At 45.8% G+C, this 17,546-nt stretch overlaps 1 protein-coding gene across 4 annotated transcripts in view; it reads left to right on the top strand.

Moving 5' to 3' along the window:
• The window catches only part of PDZD2 (PDZ domain containing 2), a gene marked incomplete at its 5' end in the record, with an annotated part of 214,524 nt that overhangs the window by 172,756 nt on the left and 24,222 nt on the right, over nucleotides 1–17,546 (top strand). For all 4 annotated transcript variants that reach the window (XM_079796196.1, XM_079796198.1, XM_079796197.1 and 1 more), the window contains 10 exons: nucleotides 837–956; nucleotides 1,272–1,386; nucleotides 4,245–4,318; nucleotides 4,466–4,691; nucleotides 5,458–5,575; nucleotides 7,185–7,317; nucleotides 11,603–11,684; nucleotides 13,151–13,185; nucleotides 13,940–14,066; nucleotides 15,214–16,013. In XM_079796196.1, coding sequence (XP_079652322.1) covers nucleotides 837–956; nucleotides 1,272–1,386; nucleotides 4,245–4,318; nucleotides 4,466–4,691; nucleotides 5,458–5,575; nucleotides 7,185–7,317; nucleotides 11,603–11,684; nucleotides 13,151–13,185; nucleotides 13,940–14,066; nucleotides 15,214–16,013 — 1,830 coding nt within the window. The remainder of the gene's footprint in view (nucleotides 1–836; nucleotides 957–1,271; nucleotides 1,387–4,244; nucleotides 4,319–4,465; nucleotides 4,692–5,457; nucleotides 5,576–7,184; nucleotides 7,318–11,602; nucleotides 11,685–13,150; nucleotides 13,186–13,939; nucleotides 14,067–15,213; nucleotides 16,014–17,546) is intronic.

The following is a 17,546-nucleotide window of genomic DNA, read 5'->3' as shown; positions in this document are numbered from 1 at the left end:
TGCACATATGAGGGATTAGATCTGAAGCTGCTGCAGTTGCTCAGCGGGATGTTTTATGCAGAATAACAGTTATCTGGGTTTGCGGTTTGGATTTTATAAGAAACAAGGGCTTACCAAGTTTTTGAGTGAGAGAATTAAGCTTAAAATGGGGAATGGTTCCTAACCATGATTATGAACTTGGGGTGGGGAGAGGGGGTGACTTCCAGGCGGGGGAGGGGCGGGGGACCCTACCCAGGGTGGTCATCTTACAGCTCTGAGGCCTCTGAGTTTCTGGTTCCTGACTCCATTCCAGAAAGCCAGAAGCAGGATCCGTGGAGTACAGTTGAGGAAAGAAATACCAGATGTCTGCGGCCTCTGAGCCGTTCTTTCTGGGGAGGAAGAAGGTGTGGCCATTTATTGCAGGAGGATCTATTCCTCTGCTTCTATTTAAAGCATTTTGTTTTTGTTTTATTTAAATCCTCACCTGAAGATATGTTTTTATTGATGTTTTTAGAGAGAGAGGAAGGGAGAGAGAGATCTCTGTGAGAGAGAAACATTGATCGGTTACCTCCCATACGTGCCCCGACTGGGTAACGAACCCACAACCTAGGTATATGCCCTTACCAGGAATCGAACTCGCAACCTTTTGGTGTATGGAACGATGCTCCAACCAACTGAGCCACCCGGCCAGGGCCCTCCAGTGTTCTTTATAATAAACTTTCTTAAAGCCTCTGGACCAGGGAGGAATGGCTACCTCACCCCAAAGACAGCTGAGGTTTTCAGAATCTGAATGTATCTGATGCCAGAGGCCCAGAAGGGCAGCTGGGACTCTCTGGCCTTCTGTCTGCTGACCGTAGGAATACCACATCGTGAAGAAGTCCACCCGCTCCCTGAGCACCACGCAGGTGGAGTCTCCGTGGAGGCTCATCCGGCCGTCGGTCATCTCCATCATCGGGCTGTACAAAGAAAAGGGCAAGGTGAGCGCTCTTCTGCCCGCTGTTTGCCCTCAGGCGAAAGTTAGCATATATTTTTTAAATGGTTACTTTTTATTGTTGTTGTTTTTATATGAAATTAACAAACGTTTAAAGAAGAATAGATTACGTGCCCTTTATGTGTATGTGAGTGGCTTCCCAGGCGTACTGTCCTGTGGGCCTCTGAGTGAGATGGTCACACCCTTTTGCCTTAACTATGGGCATGGCGGGAAGACACCTCAGTTCAATACTGAAATGGGAAGGATGCCCTCAGGTAAGTACTGCAGTGACAACCTGGACCTCCATCTGCTTTGGGTGCAGGGCCTTGGCTTTAGCATTGCCGGAGGTCGAGACTGCATTCGAGGACAGATGGGGATTTTTGTCAAGACCATTTTCCCAAATGGATCAGCTGCTGAGGATGGAAGACTTAAGGAAGGTAAGAGAGAGCCTCTGGGTGTCCTCAGTGGGGGTGAGCTCTGCTTTCATGGGAATCGGCCCCTTTGCAAGATGTGGAGTGAACGCACAGCAGTTGGGGCTGTGGGCTTGGGAGCACAGCAGCTGAGGGCTGAATCCAGCACTTACCACATTGTGACCTTGGACAGTTGTAACCTGAGCTTCCCTTTCCTCACTTAAATACACGGGGAACTAGTACCCACCTTGAAGAGTTGTTGTGAGGATTAAATGAGATATGTGAAAAGTGGCTTGCTATTTTTATTCGGGTCTTTAAATATCTACCTTATTCCTTTGGTCTTTGATCAGGTTTCTTGTTTGGAAAATTTCTGAGAGTTTGTGGGCTGGATACGTACACATCTTTTACGTTCTCCACAGCACCTACTATTTTACCGCTCACATAAACATACTAAACAAGTGCTTCCCCCCACACGCCGATTTATGGAGATGTAATTGATAGATAACTATAAAAGTTGAAGGTGTATGACATGATATGATACACTTAAATATTGTGAAATGATTACCACAGTAAAGTTAGTTAACACCTCCATCACCTCACGTCACTTGTTTTGTGTGTGTAGGATGAGAACATTGAAGACCTACTCTCTGAACAATTTCAGGAATATAACTTAGTATTGTTAACTGTGGTCACCATGCTGTACATTAGGTCCACAGAACTTGTTCATGAATTCTGATTTTTCTTCCTTTTTATCAATACACTTCCCTCATGAGATGATTAAATCACAATATTTCTAGTTACCTTCAAAAATGGTGTGACTGCTCATTTCAGTTGGCTCAAAGTATAGGTGCTGCTGTATGAAACTGTTGTTGTTTTTCATTAACTGACTAGTAGCCCTGCGTACGAATCCGTGCGCCAGTAGCTCGCCACCGCCCTCCAGTAGCTCTCCGCCCTCATGTAGCTCCACCTCCCCCCGTCCCCTCTGGTAGCTTGCTGCCCTGCCCCCTCCAGTCGCTCTCCACTGCCCGCTTGTAGCCAGTAGCTCACTGCTGCCTTCCTGTAGCTCCCTCCGCGCCCCTGCCCACCCCCCCAATAGCTTGCTGCCCTGCCCCATCCTGTAGCTCTCCGCTGCCTGCTTGTAGCTCGCTGCCCCACCCTCCTGCTGATCCATGATCCGGTCGTTCGGGACAGTTGTTAACGCTTCACGGTGTAACAACCATTTGCTTATTACATCTTTATTATATAGGGTAGAGTGAGTTGGAGTCTCCTTTTTCAGGCAGAGTGACCCTGGAAGCCTGGATGCTAATGATGAGACGTGAGCAGGCTTCATATTTTGATGGCAGAGTCCTTATTTCTCTCTCTTAGAGGAAGGGTTGGCTCCCAGGTGGTGTCTGTGTCCGTGTACAGAACAACGGAAAGTTCTAGCAGCAGAGCATTTTCATAATGGATGTGCCCTGTGTTCATTTGATTGACAGTCTCCCTGCAGCGCTGGTGGACTGCAGCAAAACGGAGGAGAAATCAATAGTTAGGAAAGGTTAATAGCACTCGAGTCTTCCTAATACTCTTTTTTTCCCATCTGTATCATTTACAATAAAGACAAGTCGTTGAAATGGATTTTCAACCTGTTGAATGGTCTGTCGTCTTTAAATCTGGTATGAAGATTTTTAAAGCCTGAGCAATCATTTTAGTGTTTCCATCCTTTTCCCATGTGGGAACAAACCCAAAACCTCACCTCATTGAGTAATCAGCTATGCCAGGTGATTTTTAAACAGAGTCTGTCACTTATTTTACAACTTCTGCAATTGCATTGAAGGGAAGGCACATAACAAATGCATGGGGAGTGGCTACATTTTTACACTCGTGGACAGGGTTCCTTTGGTCAGGCGCACAGTGTGCTCCTGGGACTGGCCGTCCCCGGGAGGGGAACCAAGATCTTGGGCTGCTTTGCACTCTGTCATAGGTAAGCGAAGTCCCTCTTCCGTCCTACACTGCTGTGCAAGGTCCATCTCTTCTTCTCTCGGGGCCGCTTTGTAGCGTTTTTGATGAACTGTTATTTTAAAAAAACAGACTATGTTACAAGAGTACAAACTAGAACACACTTTGGTAAGTCAACAGGATGTTCAAGTTCTTTTCTAGTCCCAGCAGACACTATCAACAGCTTGAAAATGACCTAACTATACCTTCTTGGAGCTGAAGATGAGTCCGGGATGGGGGGTAGGGGGAGAGAATGGGAGTGCAGTTTGACATTAGCCTACAGTAATTTCTGACACAGAAGCGTATAGTAGCGTGCCAGCTTAAGGATGGAGAACCTGGAGCACCACTGAGACCGGGCAGCTAGACTATTTCTAGAGGTAGGGCTGCCATTCCTAAATAATAACTCACAAGGTTTGGTTTTGTGTGTGGGTTTTTGTTTTGTTTTGTTTTTTTTGTCTCTGTTACTGAGACGATTTTCCTTGCTCTGTGATGATTCTCCGGGCCCAGAGATGGGAGTGGCTTCTCACATGTGTGCGTTCATGCTTCACTGCCTGTGGGTTTAAGTTTTTAAACAAAGACCATGAGGAAAGACTTGGGACTCCATTTTTGCAGTTTGATCTCTAAACATAGGACATCTGATATTAAACTTGGCAATGGCTAAAGAATAAGACTTGGATGCTTCCCATAGTCGTTTTAATTAAAGGTGGAAATACAGAGTTACTGCAAAGAAATATGCATTCATTGCCCCTTTTGTGACATTCCTGGGAGCTAAGCTAAGGAAAGTGGATGCAAGGATAAAATTCATTTTATGGAGTTGTAAATCAGGGACCCTGTGGTATCCTATTCGCATACTGACAGATTCCCCTAAATTAAAGCTTGACATTAATGTAATTCTCCTATTTGGTCACTAGGGGATGAAATCCTAGATGTAAATGGAATACCAATAAAGGGCTTGACGTTTCAAGAAGCCATTCATACCTTTAAGGTAACGACATTCTTATTGATCTCCTTTATTCTCTTATGTTTTTCTTCATCTCCTGGTTTGGGTTTGGGTTTAGCGTTGTTGTTTTTCACCCTTTGACATAGGGTCCGTCTGACTGTTTCAGCCCTACTTTCTTTTTGTTTTTCTCAGCAAATCCGGAGTGGACTGTTTGTGTTAACCGTACGCACAAAGTTACTGAGCCCAAGCCTCACGCCCTGCTCCACCCCCACACACATGAGTAGATCCAGCTCCCCAAACTTCAACGCCAGTGGGGGAACCTCGGCGGTAGGCTCTGATGAAAGCAACTCTTCCTCGCTGGGTCGGAAGGCCCATGGGCCCAAGGACAGAATTGTCATGGAAGTAACGCTCAACAAAGGTGATGCCAGCTGTTCCTCGCCTTTGTTACCTGCTCTCACATAACAATGTGAACTTTTTATACTTTTCCTATGAGTGGTTTCTTTGGAACGATCTGCTACCAACAACATATGGTATTCTCTAAGTGGACAGTGAGATCAAAAGTGGAGATGTTAGTCATTTTACTGAAGTGCAGGCGAATTACCAGGCGCCCACAGTCCTATGAGCTCTCCCCAGATGAATCGCCATGTGTCCGAGACTCCTGTTTAAAGAAACCACTAACCAGCTTAATTCCAGGGCTAATATAAACATTTAAAGAAGAAAAGATCATCGTTAAGAATACAGTTAACACCAATAACTAAGTCACGGGTGATCTCCAAATCATACTGCTTTACATCTGTTTTCTTTCCCTCCCCACCCACTGTAGAAATATGAGGTGCAATTAAATAATCAAGGGATTAGGTGCTAAAACAAGAGGTAAAAGAAAACCTAAAGTTGTACATCCAAAATAAAATATATTACCTCGACTCTGCCTATTTCCAAAAAATAGATTTGCAGACTAAGCAGAGCAGACCATTGAATAATTCCCAGTCCGGCTCAGCCGTGTTTCTGCCGGGACTCCTTTAATGAACAGAATGTGACAATGTGGGCAAAGAAAAGCAGGATTCACATTCTGAGTCTGGTCAAGAAATGAATGGCTGTTGGTCTGAATATCCATTGATGCAGTTTCCAATCACTCACGCTTGTTTTTTGATGTTGTTGTTTTCTTTGAATGATGCCTCTGGCAGAGCCCAGAGTTGGACTGGGCATTGGCGCCTGCTGCCTGGCCCTGGAGAACAGCCCTCCGGGCATCTACATTCACAGCCTTGCCCCGGGATCCGTGGCCAAGATGGAGAGCAATCTGAGGTGCGTAGTAAACCTGGCATGTCTGTGACTATTCTGAGTACTTACACGTCAGATACCTGCCCTGTTACACTCCTTTATGTGATTCTAAATCGTTGTATTAGTTGCAGAAATATAGCCTGGATTATAGTTAATAGCATCTCCAAAGGTGAAATGAAATTTGGTTGAACTAGAGAACTCTGGACCTTGGCTTTTCCCATGTTGTTCTATTTGGACACAGAAGTTCAGTTTCAGAAATGACAAAACACAACTCTATACAGATAACTGTGATTCTCTAAACATTTCCTTTCCCTTGTATATTCAGTTATGTGAAATTCAGTGAGATGCTGGGAAGTGCTCATTACTCATTATGGCTCAGGATCACTGGATACAAGAGAGTCCTCAAATCATGCCTTTATTATTCAGCGTAATCTCTTGAACCTTTTCTGTTTCATTCCTTTCTGAGTGGTGATGTTGAGATGCTTACTGTCTGAAGTCACTGCGTGTCTGATTTCTTGATCCAGCTAGCTGCGTCGTAGCATGGGTATCCTGTTTATACAAGACATGCCTAGGTGTTCTGTTATATAATAGTTGCGATGGGTCTGTGCCCATCTAAACTTCACAAGAACATACATGTATTGCACAAAGCACTCTGTGCAAACAGTATCACCTTTCTTCCCACTAAGCTTCTAAGTCCTTGAGCAGTTGAGGAATTATCAAAATGACATTCCTTGAGGTTGCCATCTTGGGGCCCTGTTAATAGATTATATTATGTTTTTAGTTAATCATCAGAGTGAATTTCCATATGAAAAAAAAAGTTAGCAAATCATCCAAAGTACATTAAAGAAAATATACTTTTAGAACCCAAGGAAAAAAAATCCTTTAATGACATCCCAAGATGATGTTTTTTTCTTGAATGGTTCCATATGTCTGGAGCCTGCCAAATGAACATTCTTCAAACCCCATATAAAGAGTCTTTGTTCTCTCGTCCTGAGTTCTCTCCCTATAATTTCAAGTCAAAAATGGGCATCTTGTCTTCAATTTCTCATTTGTTCAAATTTGAAACGTTTTTACAAATTCTTGGGTAACCTTTGAGCTTCAGATATTTCCTCCTTAAATTATATTACAATAATCATTTCAAGATGGTTAGGAAAAAAGAAATTGATGGTGGTCGAGGGGCTATCACGTGATGATTGAGGTAGACAGACCTGAGTTCAACAGTGTGTGACCTCTAGCTGACCTTCTCTGAGCCTGTGGCCTTCTCTACATAATGGGCATAATAATACCCCTTCAAGCACCATTCTGTGGATGGCTTTGTATAGTGCCTGGCATATACTATGTGCTCAAGAAATGTTAGCCTGCGTTGTTGTCCTTATTATCTATTTTATTTACCTTTACTACTTCTGAAAATTTGGGTAGATAAGCATAATGGCTTTTACAAATTTAAAATCCAATGTGTTTATATGAATGTGGTGCTCTTTTATATATATGCAAAGATGGAAATACTTCTTTATTCAGAAAAGTTTCCTTATGAAAAGTATTCAGAAAAGATTCCTTATTAGAAACCTCTCCCGAAAGAAAACCTTGTAAAAAGTTGACTATTAGCACAGTGTTCATTATGTTGCCTCCTTAGCCGCGGAGATCAGATCCTGGAAGTGAACTCGGTCAACGTCCGCCATGCTGCTTTAAGCAAAGTCCACTCCATCTTGAGCAAATGTCCCCCGGGACCCGTGCGCCTTGTCATCGGCCGGCACCCTAATCCAAAGGTGAAGTACTTCATATGTTCTGAGTTTGGGAAGGCGGCCTGTCTGTTTGTCCAGGAGCAATGACACACACATTACAGTGACGACACATGCTCTTTGGTGGGTGGGACAGTGCACTCGGCTAGGGATGGGAGTCAGCCTGAGGCCACACCGTGGCCCAGGTATCAGCTACACGTGGGAAACAAATCATTGATCTGGACTTCTTCACCTTCATGTTCTCAGGAAGATTTATTAGACAGTTCTGACAATGTTATTGGTGAGTGTCAAATTTGGAAGAAGGCAGCAGTACCGGGTTCTGGTTAACCCCAGCTGGCCATGTGATGGTCTCTGGTGAGCTACTTCACCTCTTTTGGGTTTCTGCATCCAGAGTATCTGAGAGCATTACACGAGATGACTTGTCTGGGCCATTCCTGACCTGAGCAGAATACTTCTGTAATTAGGCTTCACAGCCCTCTAATATTTTTTAGCACCGATTATCACTCTATTGACCCATATTGAACTTGCAGATTATCGTAGCCCCTGTCCCCTAGGCCTCTGCTGTTATTTGGTTATCTCTTCTAAATGTGTGCAGTTGCTTTTAATTTTTTCAGCTAGTCACAAGACACCTCGGCAAGTTCAACTCAACCCTCCTTGAATGCTAATTTTTGTTATTTTGAGCACTCGATGTACGAATCGTTTAAAATTAGTTTGTCTCTAACATTGTCATCAGGTTGTATTTGACAGCATTTAGTCCTTTCCTTTTAACAACTCAAAATGCTCATGGGTCACGCTAGTTCGTTCCTTGCCTGTCCTGTGGCCGCCAGCCCCTCCCTTGTATTGTGTGTAGGATTATTTGATTATGTCCTAAGTGGTCCCAGGCTGCTGAGCTTGATGGACTTGTATGCCATTTTAAGAATAAGAAGTCTGTGCCAAGAGTCACTGTGGGTCCTCTCAGGTGCCACACCTGGGATTTCCTTCGTGCATTACCGTCATGGCATCGTGCTGAGTGTCTCAGTGGTGTTCGCTGTGGCCCTGGTCCTCCCAGTGCCAGTAAGTACATCCGGCTGTGCCTCCATGCCTGGGCCTGCGAGGGTGATGTCAGCCACCGTTAGACTGATTCAAAGTCAGCGCACTGCTTCCCGCCCGCCCCCCGCCCCCGATTGTTTTCTCTCATTTACATGCCTTCTCAAAAACGTCTTCCATAAAAGCTTCCTGGAAATCATTAGTATAAAATCAAGTCCTTCTACCTCTTCCCCGTTTTCACTTGTCATTCCCTTGCTCTCCATTCTGTTCTGCAGTCCTGACACTTTCCCTCAGCACCTGTGGTACTTCATTTCCCCGCTCTCCCCATGACTCTCCGGGTGGCTTCTAACATTGTTTTGCCTCATCATCACAGCCCGACCAGCCTCAGCTCCTTGCTCCTGCACCCTCTCTTGGGTTCCACCACCCACATGGCCACACCACCTCCCACCTTAGGAAGCTGTCCACTAAGCTGTGGCTGACCTGGCACATCCCTCAGCAACGCAATAGGAAGTTAAGTTCTCAGTGCTTGGCAGTCTGATGGCTTCAGGGCACGGCTGACTTCAAGTCCATTCCACTGCAGCGCAGGCCACGGTCTGTCCAGCGGTCCACATCACCTCAGCCCCAAAGCATCTGCCTAATTTGCTAATCCAGTCAGACAAGCACACAAGATGGCATTTCAGTGCAAAGCATGATGATCCAGATGGACTGTGGTCTGCGATCCTTGAACACGCGGGTTGAGTCGTGTTTCCAGCCACAATAAAATGGTCCTCCTGACGGAGCGGGAGATAATGGCCAGCAAAACCACAGTAATTGTTGGGCTGCACTTCACTTTTCCTCCTAGGTAAACATGGCGCTCTGAGGTGTAACATCATACTATATTTTTCTTCTGGTCAGGGTTCCATTTTATGTTTAATGTATTTTTGTGCCGCTTACCACAGCATTTCATACCAGTAGTACAGTTTGATACTGAATGTATGTGCTTCCTTAGTTTTCATGTTGCTCCAAGAGAAATACCACAAGGATTTTCTTTTCTTCTGTTTCTCTAACGGCTGGAGCAGTGGCTGCCCGCTTGGGATATTCAAACCCTCCAGGTCTAGACAAGCTGAGATTTGGACCCCCTCAGCAGCAGTGTCTAGCTTACGTTCCATAGAAGAAAGTATTGGTAGTAGAGGTCTGTTTTTAACTGGTGCTGGGCTCTCAGCATGATTCGAATTATCCAGGAAATCTTTCACTCGTTTCAAACCCCAACCATTTTTTTCCTACTCTGAAAAACAATTGCAAATCTTGAAAGTCTAATATCAAGAAAAAGTTGCAACCACTGTTGTAGCTGATATTTCCCTGGCTTATTTACATAAATTACACTTTGCTTTATGAAGGTGTGTGTGTGTGTGTGTGTAAGCAATATATATGCTGCTGTGCATGTATACGTACATATTTTATTTCCAAAAAACCTACTATAAAGTATTACATAAAGGCCATGATGTGATTGTGGTTAAATGTAATGCTAAATCCTGTATAGTGCCCTGGCCGGTTTGGTTCAGTGGATAGAGCATCGGCCTGCAGACTGGAGGGTCCTGGGTTCAATTCCAGTCAAGGGCACATGCCTGGGTTGCGGGCTTGATCCCCAGTGGGGGGCATGCAGGAGGCAGCCAATCAATGATTCTCTCTCATCATTGATGTTTCTATCTCTCTCCCTCTCCCTTCTCTCTGAAATCAGTAGAAATATATTTTTTAAAAATAAATAAATCCTTTATAGAAATATTTACACACTTAAGACAAATTGCTATGCTTAGCCAAATATTATTTATACTAAATGTTATTTTAGTATACAAATTATCATTCTAAATTTAAAATATAAGCCTTTTAAAAAAGAAACTACATAAGTTATGTAATTGTCTTTTCAAACATCTCGTAGTTTAGCATGTATCAGGCTTTTAAAAAATCTTCTCATGAATGATGACAGGGTGGATAACAACTTATGGCGGGGGATCTATGAACGTACTGTGATACCAATAAATACAGAAGGAAAAGAAGAGTTATAAAAGCTCTATATTGAACACTTCACTGTAAGAATTGATTCAGACAAGATTACTCAATGAAGCTAAAACAATGGAGTGAAAATACACTGGGGAGCAGGATATTGACATCATTTCAAACTATCTCCTTACAGATGACCCATTAATGGCACACACACAAAAAATCCAGCGGAGAAATCTGCTGAACTCCATCCCAATCACGTAATCAAAGTTATCACCAATTATGAAACACACTGACACTGCGTGCTGCTGTGATGCACTGAGAAGGAACCGAGTTTTATAGTTTTTCTGCCCAAAAATGCATAATCTAAACCTAAGCATGAAGAAACTATTTAGGCACATCCTTTGAGGGTTTGAATTGGCCTCATTTCTTCCAAAATATCAGTATCGTGAAAGACAAAGAAGGGCTCTGAATTGCTTGGGCTTAAAGGAGACCAAAGAGACATGACCCTAGATCACGCACTGAATTCTGGATTGCCAAAAAGAAGAAAAGAAAAGTAATTCCGTGAAGTATAACCATGCAGAAACGTTTGCCAGTGACAGCCCACCGAAGTCCAGCAGATAAGGGGCTTGCACAGAATGTAAATGCTACGTCACTGTGCACAGCATTTAGCGCGGGTGACAGTTTTCCCTGGCGAGATGTAGTTGAGGGAAGACTCGGTGATTTGCATTCTCCAGGAAAATCCTTATCTTATCACAGGCTGGCCTCAAACTTCCCGGGAACCACTTCCAGTCTGAGTGGTGTTTCTGAAGGAGACTTCTAGGACAGTTAGTTAAACTGGAACATGAAATGTATGTATAGTAGACAGTCATTTGTATCAGCATTGAATTCCCTGAATTTGATAATAGTACTGGGGCTATTTAAGAGAATGTCCTACGTGATAAAATATGTACAGGTGACGGGTCACAATGTAAGTTTGACATTGTTTCAATAAAGTCTAGGAAAAAAGAGTTAGAAGTGAGTGTTCCAGAGAGAGGCAGATACCAGCCCCTTCACTTGATTGCTTTGTTTAATGAACTTGGCAGCCAACAGAAGGTCTTGTTGTGAGTATGTTGTTTCAAGCTGCCAGTCAGCCCAGCTCGGGTCTTCTGTGCCCCGAGCGATGGCTTCAGGGGACGAGCAGGACCCTCGGCCCCTGCTTTTCTTTCCTCTTGCCTCTGCTCAGCTTCTGCCTCTGTTTCTAGCTCCTTTTTGTTGGGGGAAATAAGTAAATAAACCCATCTAACTTGTGCTTTCTGTTGAAATCCAGGTTTCCGAGCAGGAAATGGATGAAGTGATAGCACGCAGCACTTACCAGGAGAGCAAAGAGGCCAGTTCCTCTCCTGGCTTAGGTACTGTAACCGCACATTTTCATTCAGCCTTCGGAAGCGTCTCATTAGGTGCCCCCACGGGGCACTCCCGTGCTGTATGACTGGATTCTCTCTCTGTGATGATCACGTTGGACAGAAGTAGCTGTCAAAGAGATGCTATGCTTTCTCTTAGCAGCTGCTTTTGATATCTGCAGTTGTTTAATCTGCTTTATTAGAGTTCTAATCACGCATGCCTCTTAGTTCACTTTAAGATGATTTGCAAAAATGAGTTAGCAGCATTTCATGGGTTTATGTGCAACTCATCTGACCTGTGCTTGCTGAACATGAAGCGAGACCAAAATAGCTGTTTGGTGTTCCGTTGTTAGATGCAGAGTATAGTATCCAAAAACCTGGGGTTTCTTGACACGAATTAAAAGTTTCAATTTAAGAAAGGCAAATAGAGGCTGCAGAAACCACGCATTCCCCTTCCCACGTGGAGCAGTTCAGCGGAGGAGGACTGAGATAGTAAGAATTTCATGAATTTAAAACAGGAAGCATGGCATGGAGTCCTATAGAATGGAACCTAAAGGAACTGCAAACATGTCTGAACTTGAGATATTATTCACGTCAGGATTGATGTTGGGAGGAAAAGGCACTGAGCCATGAGTTGCTGCTTGTCAGAGGAAAAGGGAGGCATGGGAATTCTTGGAAACCATGAAATACCCTGATTATCTGCATCCATAATTAATATATTTAAAATTATGGCACAGCCATAATGGGCTCTTTATTCAGCCAGCCCGTTCTCCCGGCCTGCCTGAAAGCTGTCCTCTCATGCTCCCAGCGGAGCCCCTCGGTCATTTATAAAAGATGTTATTAAGCCATGATCCTCATGCCCAGGATCTTTTGGCTCGTGGCATATAATTTCAAGTCTCAATGCTGAGTCTTTTCATCCTTCAACTCAAGTCTAAAATAGATAGTCAACCCTCTTCCCGGCTCTTGCGTGAGTCTCCTGGGTGGTGTCCCTTTGTTCATTCATCCTGTAATCCATTCCACACACATTTCCTATCCAGGAGCAGTGCTGAGCCCCGAGGGGTCGGCTCAGTGAGGGTCTCAGCCCTGTACATAGTGAAAGAGCTGAGGAAGGGAGATGAGATGAATCTACTGATAATCTGATTATACCGCGTGTATGGGAATTGGTGTTATGAGTAGCATAAAGTACTTTTGAGATTCAGATGAAGTTCCTCCCAACTGGGATCATCATGGAGATTGGTAGCACCTGAGTTAAGTCCTAAAGCATGAGCAGAATCTCGGGAGGTGGGACGGGATAGGGACGGGGTTCCCAGGGAGACCGCATGCATGTCGATACCTGTGCACCTGGCCCATCAGTGCTAGTCAAGCAGAGAGGGCTTTGTTTTGTGTGTTTGGCTCCTTCTTTTCCAGTTAAGGATGTGAGCCTATTTGTGCAGATTGGAGCTTCATGACAATATGGTGAATTTTTCCCCCAACAGGTACCCCCTTGAAGAGTCCCTCTCTCGCGAAAAAGGTGAGTCAGGGGCACTGCTGCCTTGCTCCGCTAGCCCATGAACAATTCCGGGAACCCAGAAATCAAATGTGAGGGCCCAGCCTGTATTTCTGTCCAATGAGTCATTTGGCCACTTTACACAGGAAACAGCAACAATGCTGATTTGAGAACAAGAATACAAATGTGTTTCTTTTGTTAAATATTCATTCAGGAAAAGAAACAGAGCAACAGAATAAAAGAACCGAACTGCAATTTGAAAAAATAGTTTTCTAAATGTTCCGTAAGAAGAGGGCAGGCCCTGATTGGATTTGGGGGCGCCTGTGTCTTTAAGGAGACGGTGGCATCGTTCCTGGCTGGCTGTGCCTGCGTCCCAGTGGGTCTGAGCACAGGATCCGCGCTCCCCTGGGTTCTGTTTCATCAACAGGCTGCACCAGTGGCTTGGAATTCCATTCTGTTTTCCTATCGCTTCCTCACTGTTTTTCCTGGGAGGGTTGATACATTGCTGCTGTGGCTTTTCTCAGCCTTGCCAAACATTTGGCAAAAAACAAAAACAAACAAAAAGAAAACTTAAAATATGTTGTCTGGCAGCAACCGTTGGCTTTTGATCCATTAAACGTTTAATTGAGCCATCCTAAAGTAAATGGAAGTGGGTGTTCGCCGCCACAGCTGCTCCGAATGACCATGGATTAGAACAAAGTGTTCTTGGAAAGATAGGAAGTAATTACTGTTGAGAGTATTCCGCTTCCAAGCCGTCCAACACTGTCTTCTTCAACAGGACTCCCTGCTCTCTGAAGCCGACCTCTCCCAGTACTTCGCCCCGGACGTCCCAGGCCCCTTGGCGGACTTCGTGGTGGCGGGCTCGGAGGACGAGGAGCACGCGGGGAGCGGCTGCAGTGCCTCCAGTAAGCGGTGACTGCTCTCGGCTCTGCCACGCCGGTTTACCACATACCACAGCGCTGAAGCCATCTTTCCAGCCTGGCTAAATGCAGAGTTTAGTTTTTAAAAATGGCCAGTCGATTCTGCAGCGAATGGGCTGGGCGCGCATTCTACCCCCAGTGGTGAAGGTGGCCTTTGGGTGCTGTGTACACAGCGGAGTCTTGAAATGTATGGCATCCAGGGTTTGGCGCCCCAGTGACCTATGTTTTAGGGGAATACCAGCCAAATGTCAGGCCCTGCCCTCCCGAGGCCCTGACTCAATTACTTTTAGAAAGCAGTGAAAGATTCGGAACTTCTAAGAGACAGACATTGAATCTCATTCTCTTCTCACTATGAGAAAAGGCTCTGACGTGAGCCGTACTGATTTCTCAGACTTCTGCTGCTGTGGGGGCCTGTTGCATTTACCTCTGATGTGTGTGAACATGGAAGTGCCCCTGTCTTAGGAGAGGCGGGGGAGGATCACCCTGCGTCTCGTCTGGAGCAGCGGATGAGCTCACTCTAGTCTGATAGGAACATTTCAAGGTGGAAGCCTGTGTCTTTTTTCACTATATTTAGTAAGATGTGTCGCGTTTGCATAGCAGCCCAGGCCTTGCTTCCCCTCCGGGGCGGGACCGATTTGTAGATTATAACCTCGGGCTTAGCTGTGCCCACGGGCTAGGAGTTTACCTGCCCTTCAGTCAGGCCTGTCTTTGTGCCGATGAAGGAAGGACCTCAGGTGGGAAGGCCCAGGCCTGGGGCACTTGATGGTCCCCCGACATCCTCCTAGAGAGGATTAGCAGCAGCAGCATCTGGGTTGAGCCCCAGCCATGCATTAGACATCCTGATGGTGACAAGTTATGCATTTCTGCCTCTAGGCAGCGCCCACATTTAAGTTAAACAATTCAGAGGTGCAGGTACAAAAATAAACACACAAAAAGGGCGGCCAGCAGGAAAACTGAAGGGAAGCGGGCTGTCCGCGGTGTTCCCTGCAGACCTCAGAAAGCCGTATCGTTGAAGCCTGGCGCCCGTTGGCCAGAGGGCACCAGAGGGCCCTGGGACTGGAAGCTCAGGGGTTCCATTGTTAAGATCAGGCCGGATGGGCAACTATTTCCTCTGCCTTTCTCTCCCCACCAGCTCCCAAGGAACCAGGAAAAGCCAGGGCCAACAGCCTTGTGTGTCTAGGAAGCCAGCGGGGCTCCGGGCTCTTCCACAAGCAGGTGACAGTCGCCCGACAGGCCAGTCTGCCCGGGAGCCCGCAGGTCCTCCGAAACCCTCTCCGCCGCCAGAGGAAGGTGGGCTGCTACGACGCCGAGGACGCCAGCGATGAGGAGGAGTTCGAGGGCGAAGGGGACTGCATCTCCCTCCCAGGGAGCCTCCCAGGTGCCGGCAGGCCTCTGACAGAGGACGACTCTAGGCACGGCTTGACCTCTTCCAAGGTCATGGGTGTCCACAACCGAGAGGACCATCCCCAGAAAACACTGGTCAGCAAGGCCTCCTCGGTGCCTCTCCTCGGCAGCTCCCTGAGCTTGGAGAGCGTCCCAGGCGACTTGGGGGACACTCCTCCCCATGCAGCCAACCCGCTGTCTTCTGCAGAGGCCTCCAAAGGTGGCTCTGGCTGCTTGGGGAGGAAGGAACTGTCGGGGTCCAGGAGTTCACCCAAATTGGAGTACAAAGCTGATACCCAGAGTCTGGTGAGTGCGGACAGCGCCAGTGCCCCCCAGCAGAGGAGTGAAAGCCTGGGGTGCAGGCACAGGCCAGTGGCCAGGGTCAGCCCACACTGCAAGGGGCTGGAGGCCAAGGCCAGGCCCCCCGCGTCCGAGACCGTAAACCTGGCCGCCGGAGGTAATGACCCCAAGGGTCTGGAATCTAAGGTCCAGGCCGCTTCCGTCCACGAGACCATGACTGGCGTCCGACCAGGTGGAGCTGTGGACAAGGTAACTGGGTTTCTCCTGGGCACTTGGGTGGATGCTGTGTGAATGAAGGTGGAGTGTTGTAACGCACAGGGCGTGTGCCCAAAAGCAAGGACAATGATTGGAGAATCAACTTTTGTCAACAGTCGCTCATTTCAGTGCCGACTGCTCCGGAATGTGCAGCAGGTTGGGAGGGGAAGGGCCCAGGTGTTCGGTCATAGATCATCCGGCCAAAAGATATCGTCGCTCTCTTACCTGTGCGTGGGGCCTGTGGTCGGTGGTGGAAGAGCAGTGCGAGGAAAACCCTGGTCTGGCCCGGTGTCTCCGCCGACTGGTTGGGTGGCCACTTGAGGAAGTTACCGCACCTTTCTGAGCCACCGTTGTCTGGCCGTGAAGTAGGGATGCCGTGTGCCCTGATCCAGTGATGAACTCCTGAATGGTCCTTATCTTATTTCACTTTCTACAGTGATTATGTGGAATTAAAGCTACTCATAGCCTTGTTGTGTCACATGAAAGAAACGTATAGTGCCACCACATGAAATGCAAGTTAATATTATTTTATTACTTGGTTACACCTCGGTCAGAATGACCCAAAATTACCAAATTGCTCGTTTTTAAAAATTTCAGAATACCTTCCCTTTAGCAAGGAGAGAGTAAGAGAAACAAATGATACTGAAGATCTCCTCATCTATATGGTTTCTGTCTGAGCAGAGCTGAGGTGACCAGTAAGGCCATATTTATAAAGATGTGTATTCAAGTGGTTTATGTAGCATACGTGTAAATAGACCAGAAAATATAAAGCCATAAAAACTATACTAAACAGAAGGGTTTTCCAAACCCTACAGAAAGAGTAGAAATGCACATTTGTTTCCCTCCTAAACAATTATTCCCTCCAACTAGCACATGTGTTTAAAAATGTGATGTTCAGCTAATGGGTAAATGATACTTTCCTTTTAAAAAGTACCATTGACAAGTTTTGGATAACTATATAAAGCCAAATTGGCATTTTTAAAAAATATTTTTATTGACTTCAGAGAGGAAGGGAGAGGGAGAGAGAGAGAAACATCAATGATGAGAGAGAATCATTCATCGGCTGCCTCCTGCATGCCCCACATTGGGGATTGAGCCCACAACCCAGGCATGTGCCCTTGACCAGAATCGAACCTGAGACGCTTCAGTCCGCAGGCCAACGCTTTATCCAAACCAGCTAGGGCGGCATTTTTATTCATAACAATTTATAGCTATAATAATAAGGGCTTTCGCCATTGTGGATTCGTAGTCCCAATACAAACTTTGAATGGCATTTAAAACTTGTGTATCAAAGAAGTTCAATTTTACCAAAGAAGTAAAATTTTAGTTCCAAAATTTGATTTTATTTATATGTGAGAAAGGAAATAGAATGCATTGCCATAAAGTATTTACTCCCAAATACTGGAAGCTAGAAAAAGTTATCTTTCTCTTTTGGTCAGTGGGTTGTCTTCCGTTTTTAATATCTTTTAAATGGAGGGGAGAGTCACGTGACCTAAAGTAACCATTGTAAAGCGTTCGATCCAGTGG

Source organism: Cnephaeus nilssonii (genome assembly GCF_951640355.1).
Source record: "Cnephaeus nilssonii genome assembly, chromosome: 2".
Lineage (NCBI taxonomy): Eukaryota > Metazoa > Chordata > Mammalia > Chiroptera > Vespertilionidae > Cnephaeus > Cnephaeus nilssonii.
Note: the sequence above shows the minus strand (reverse complement) of the source record. Positions and strands in the feature narration are given on the sequence as shown.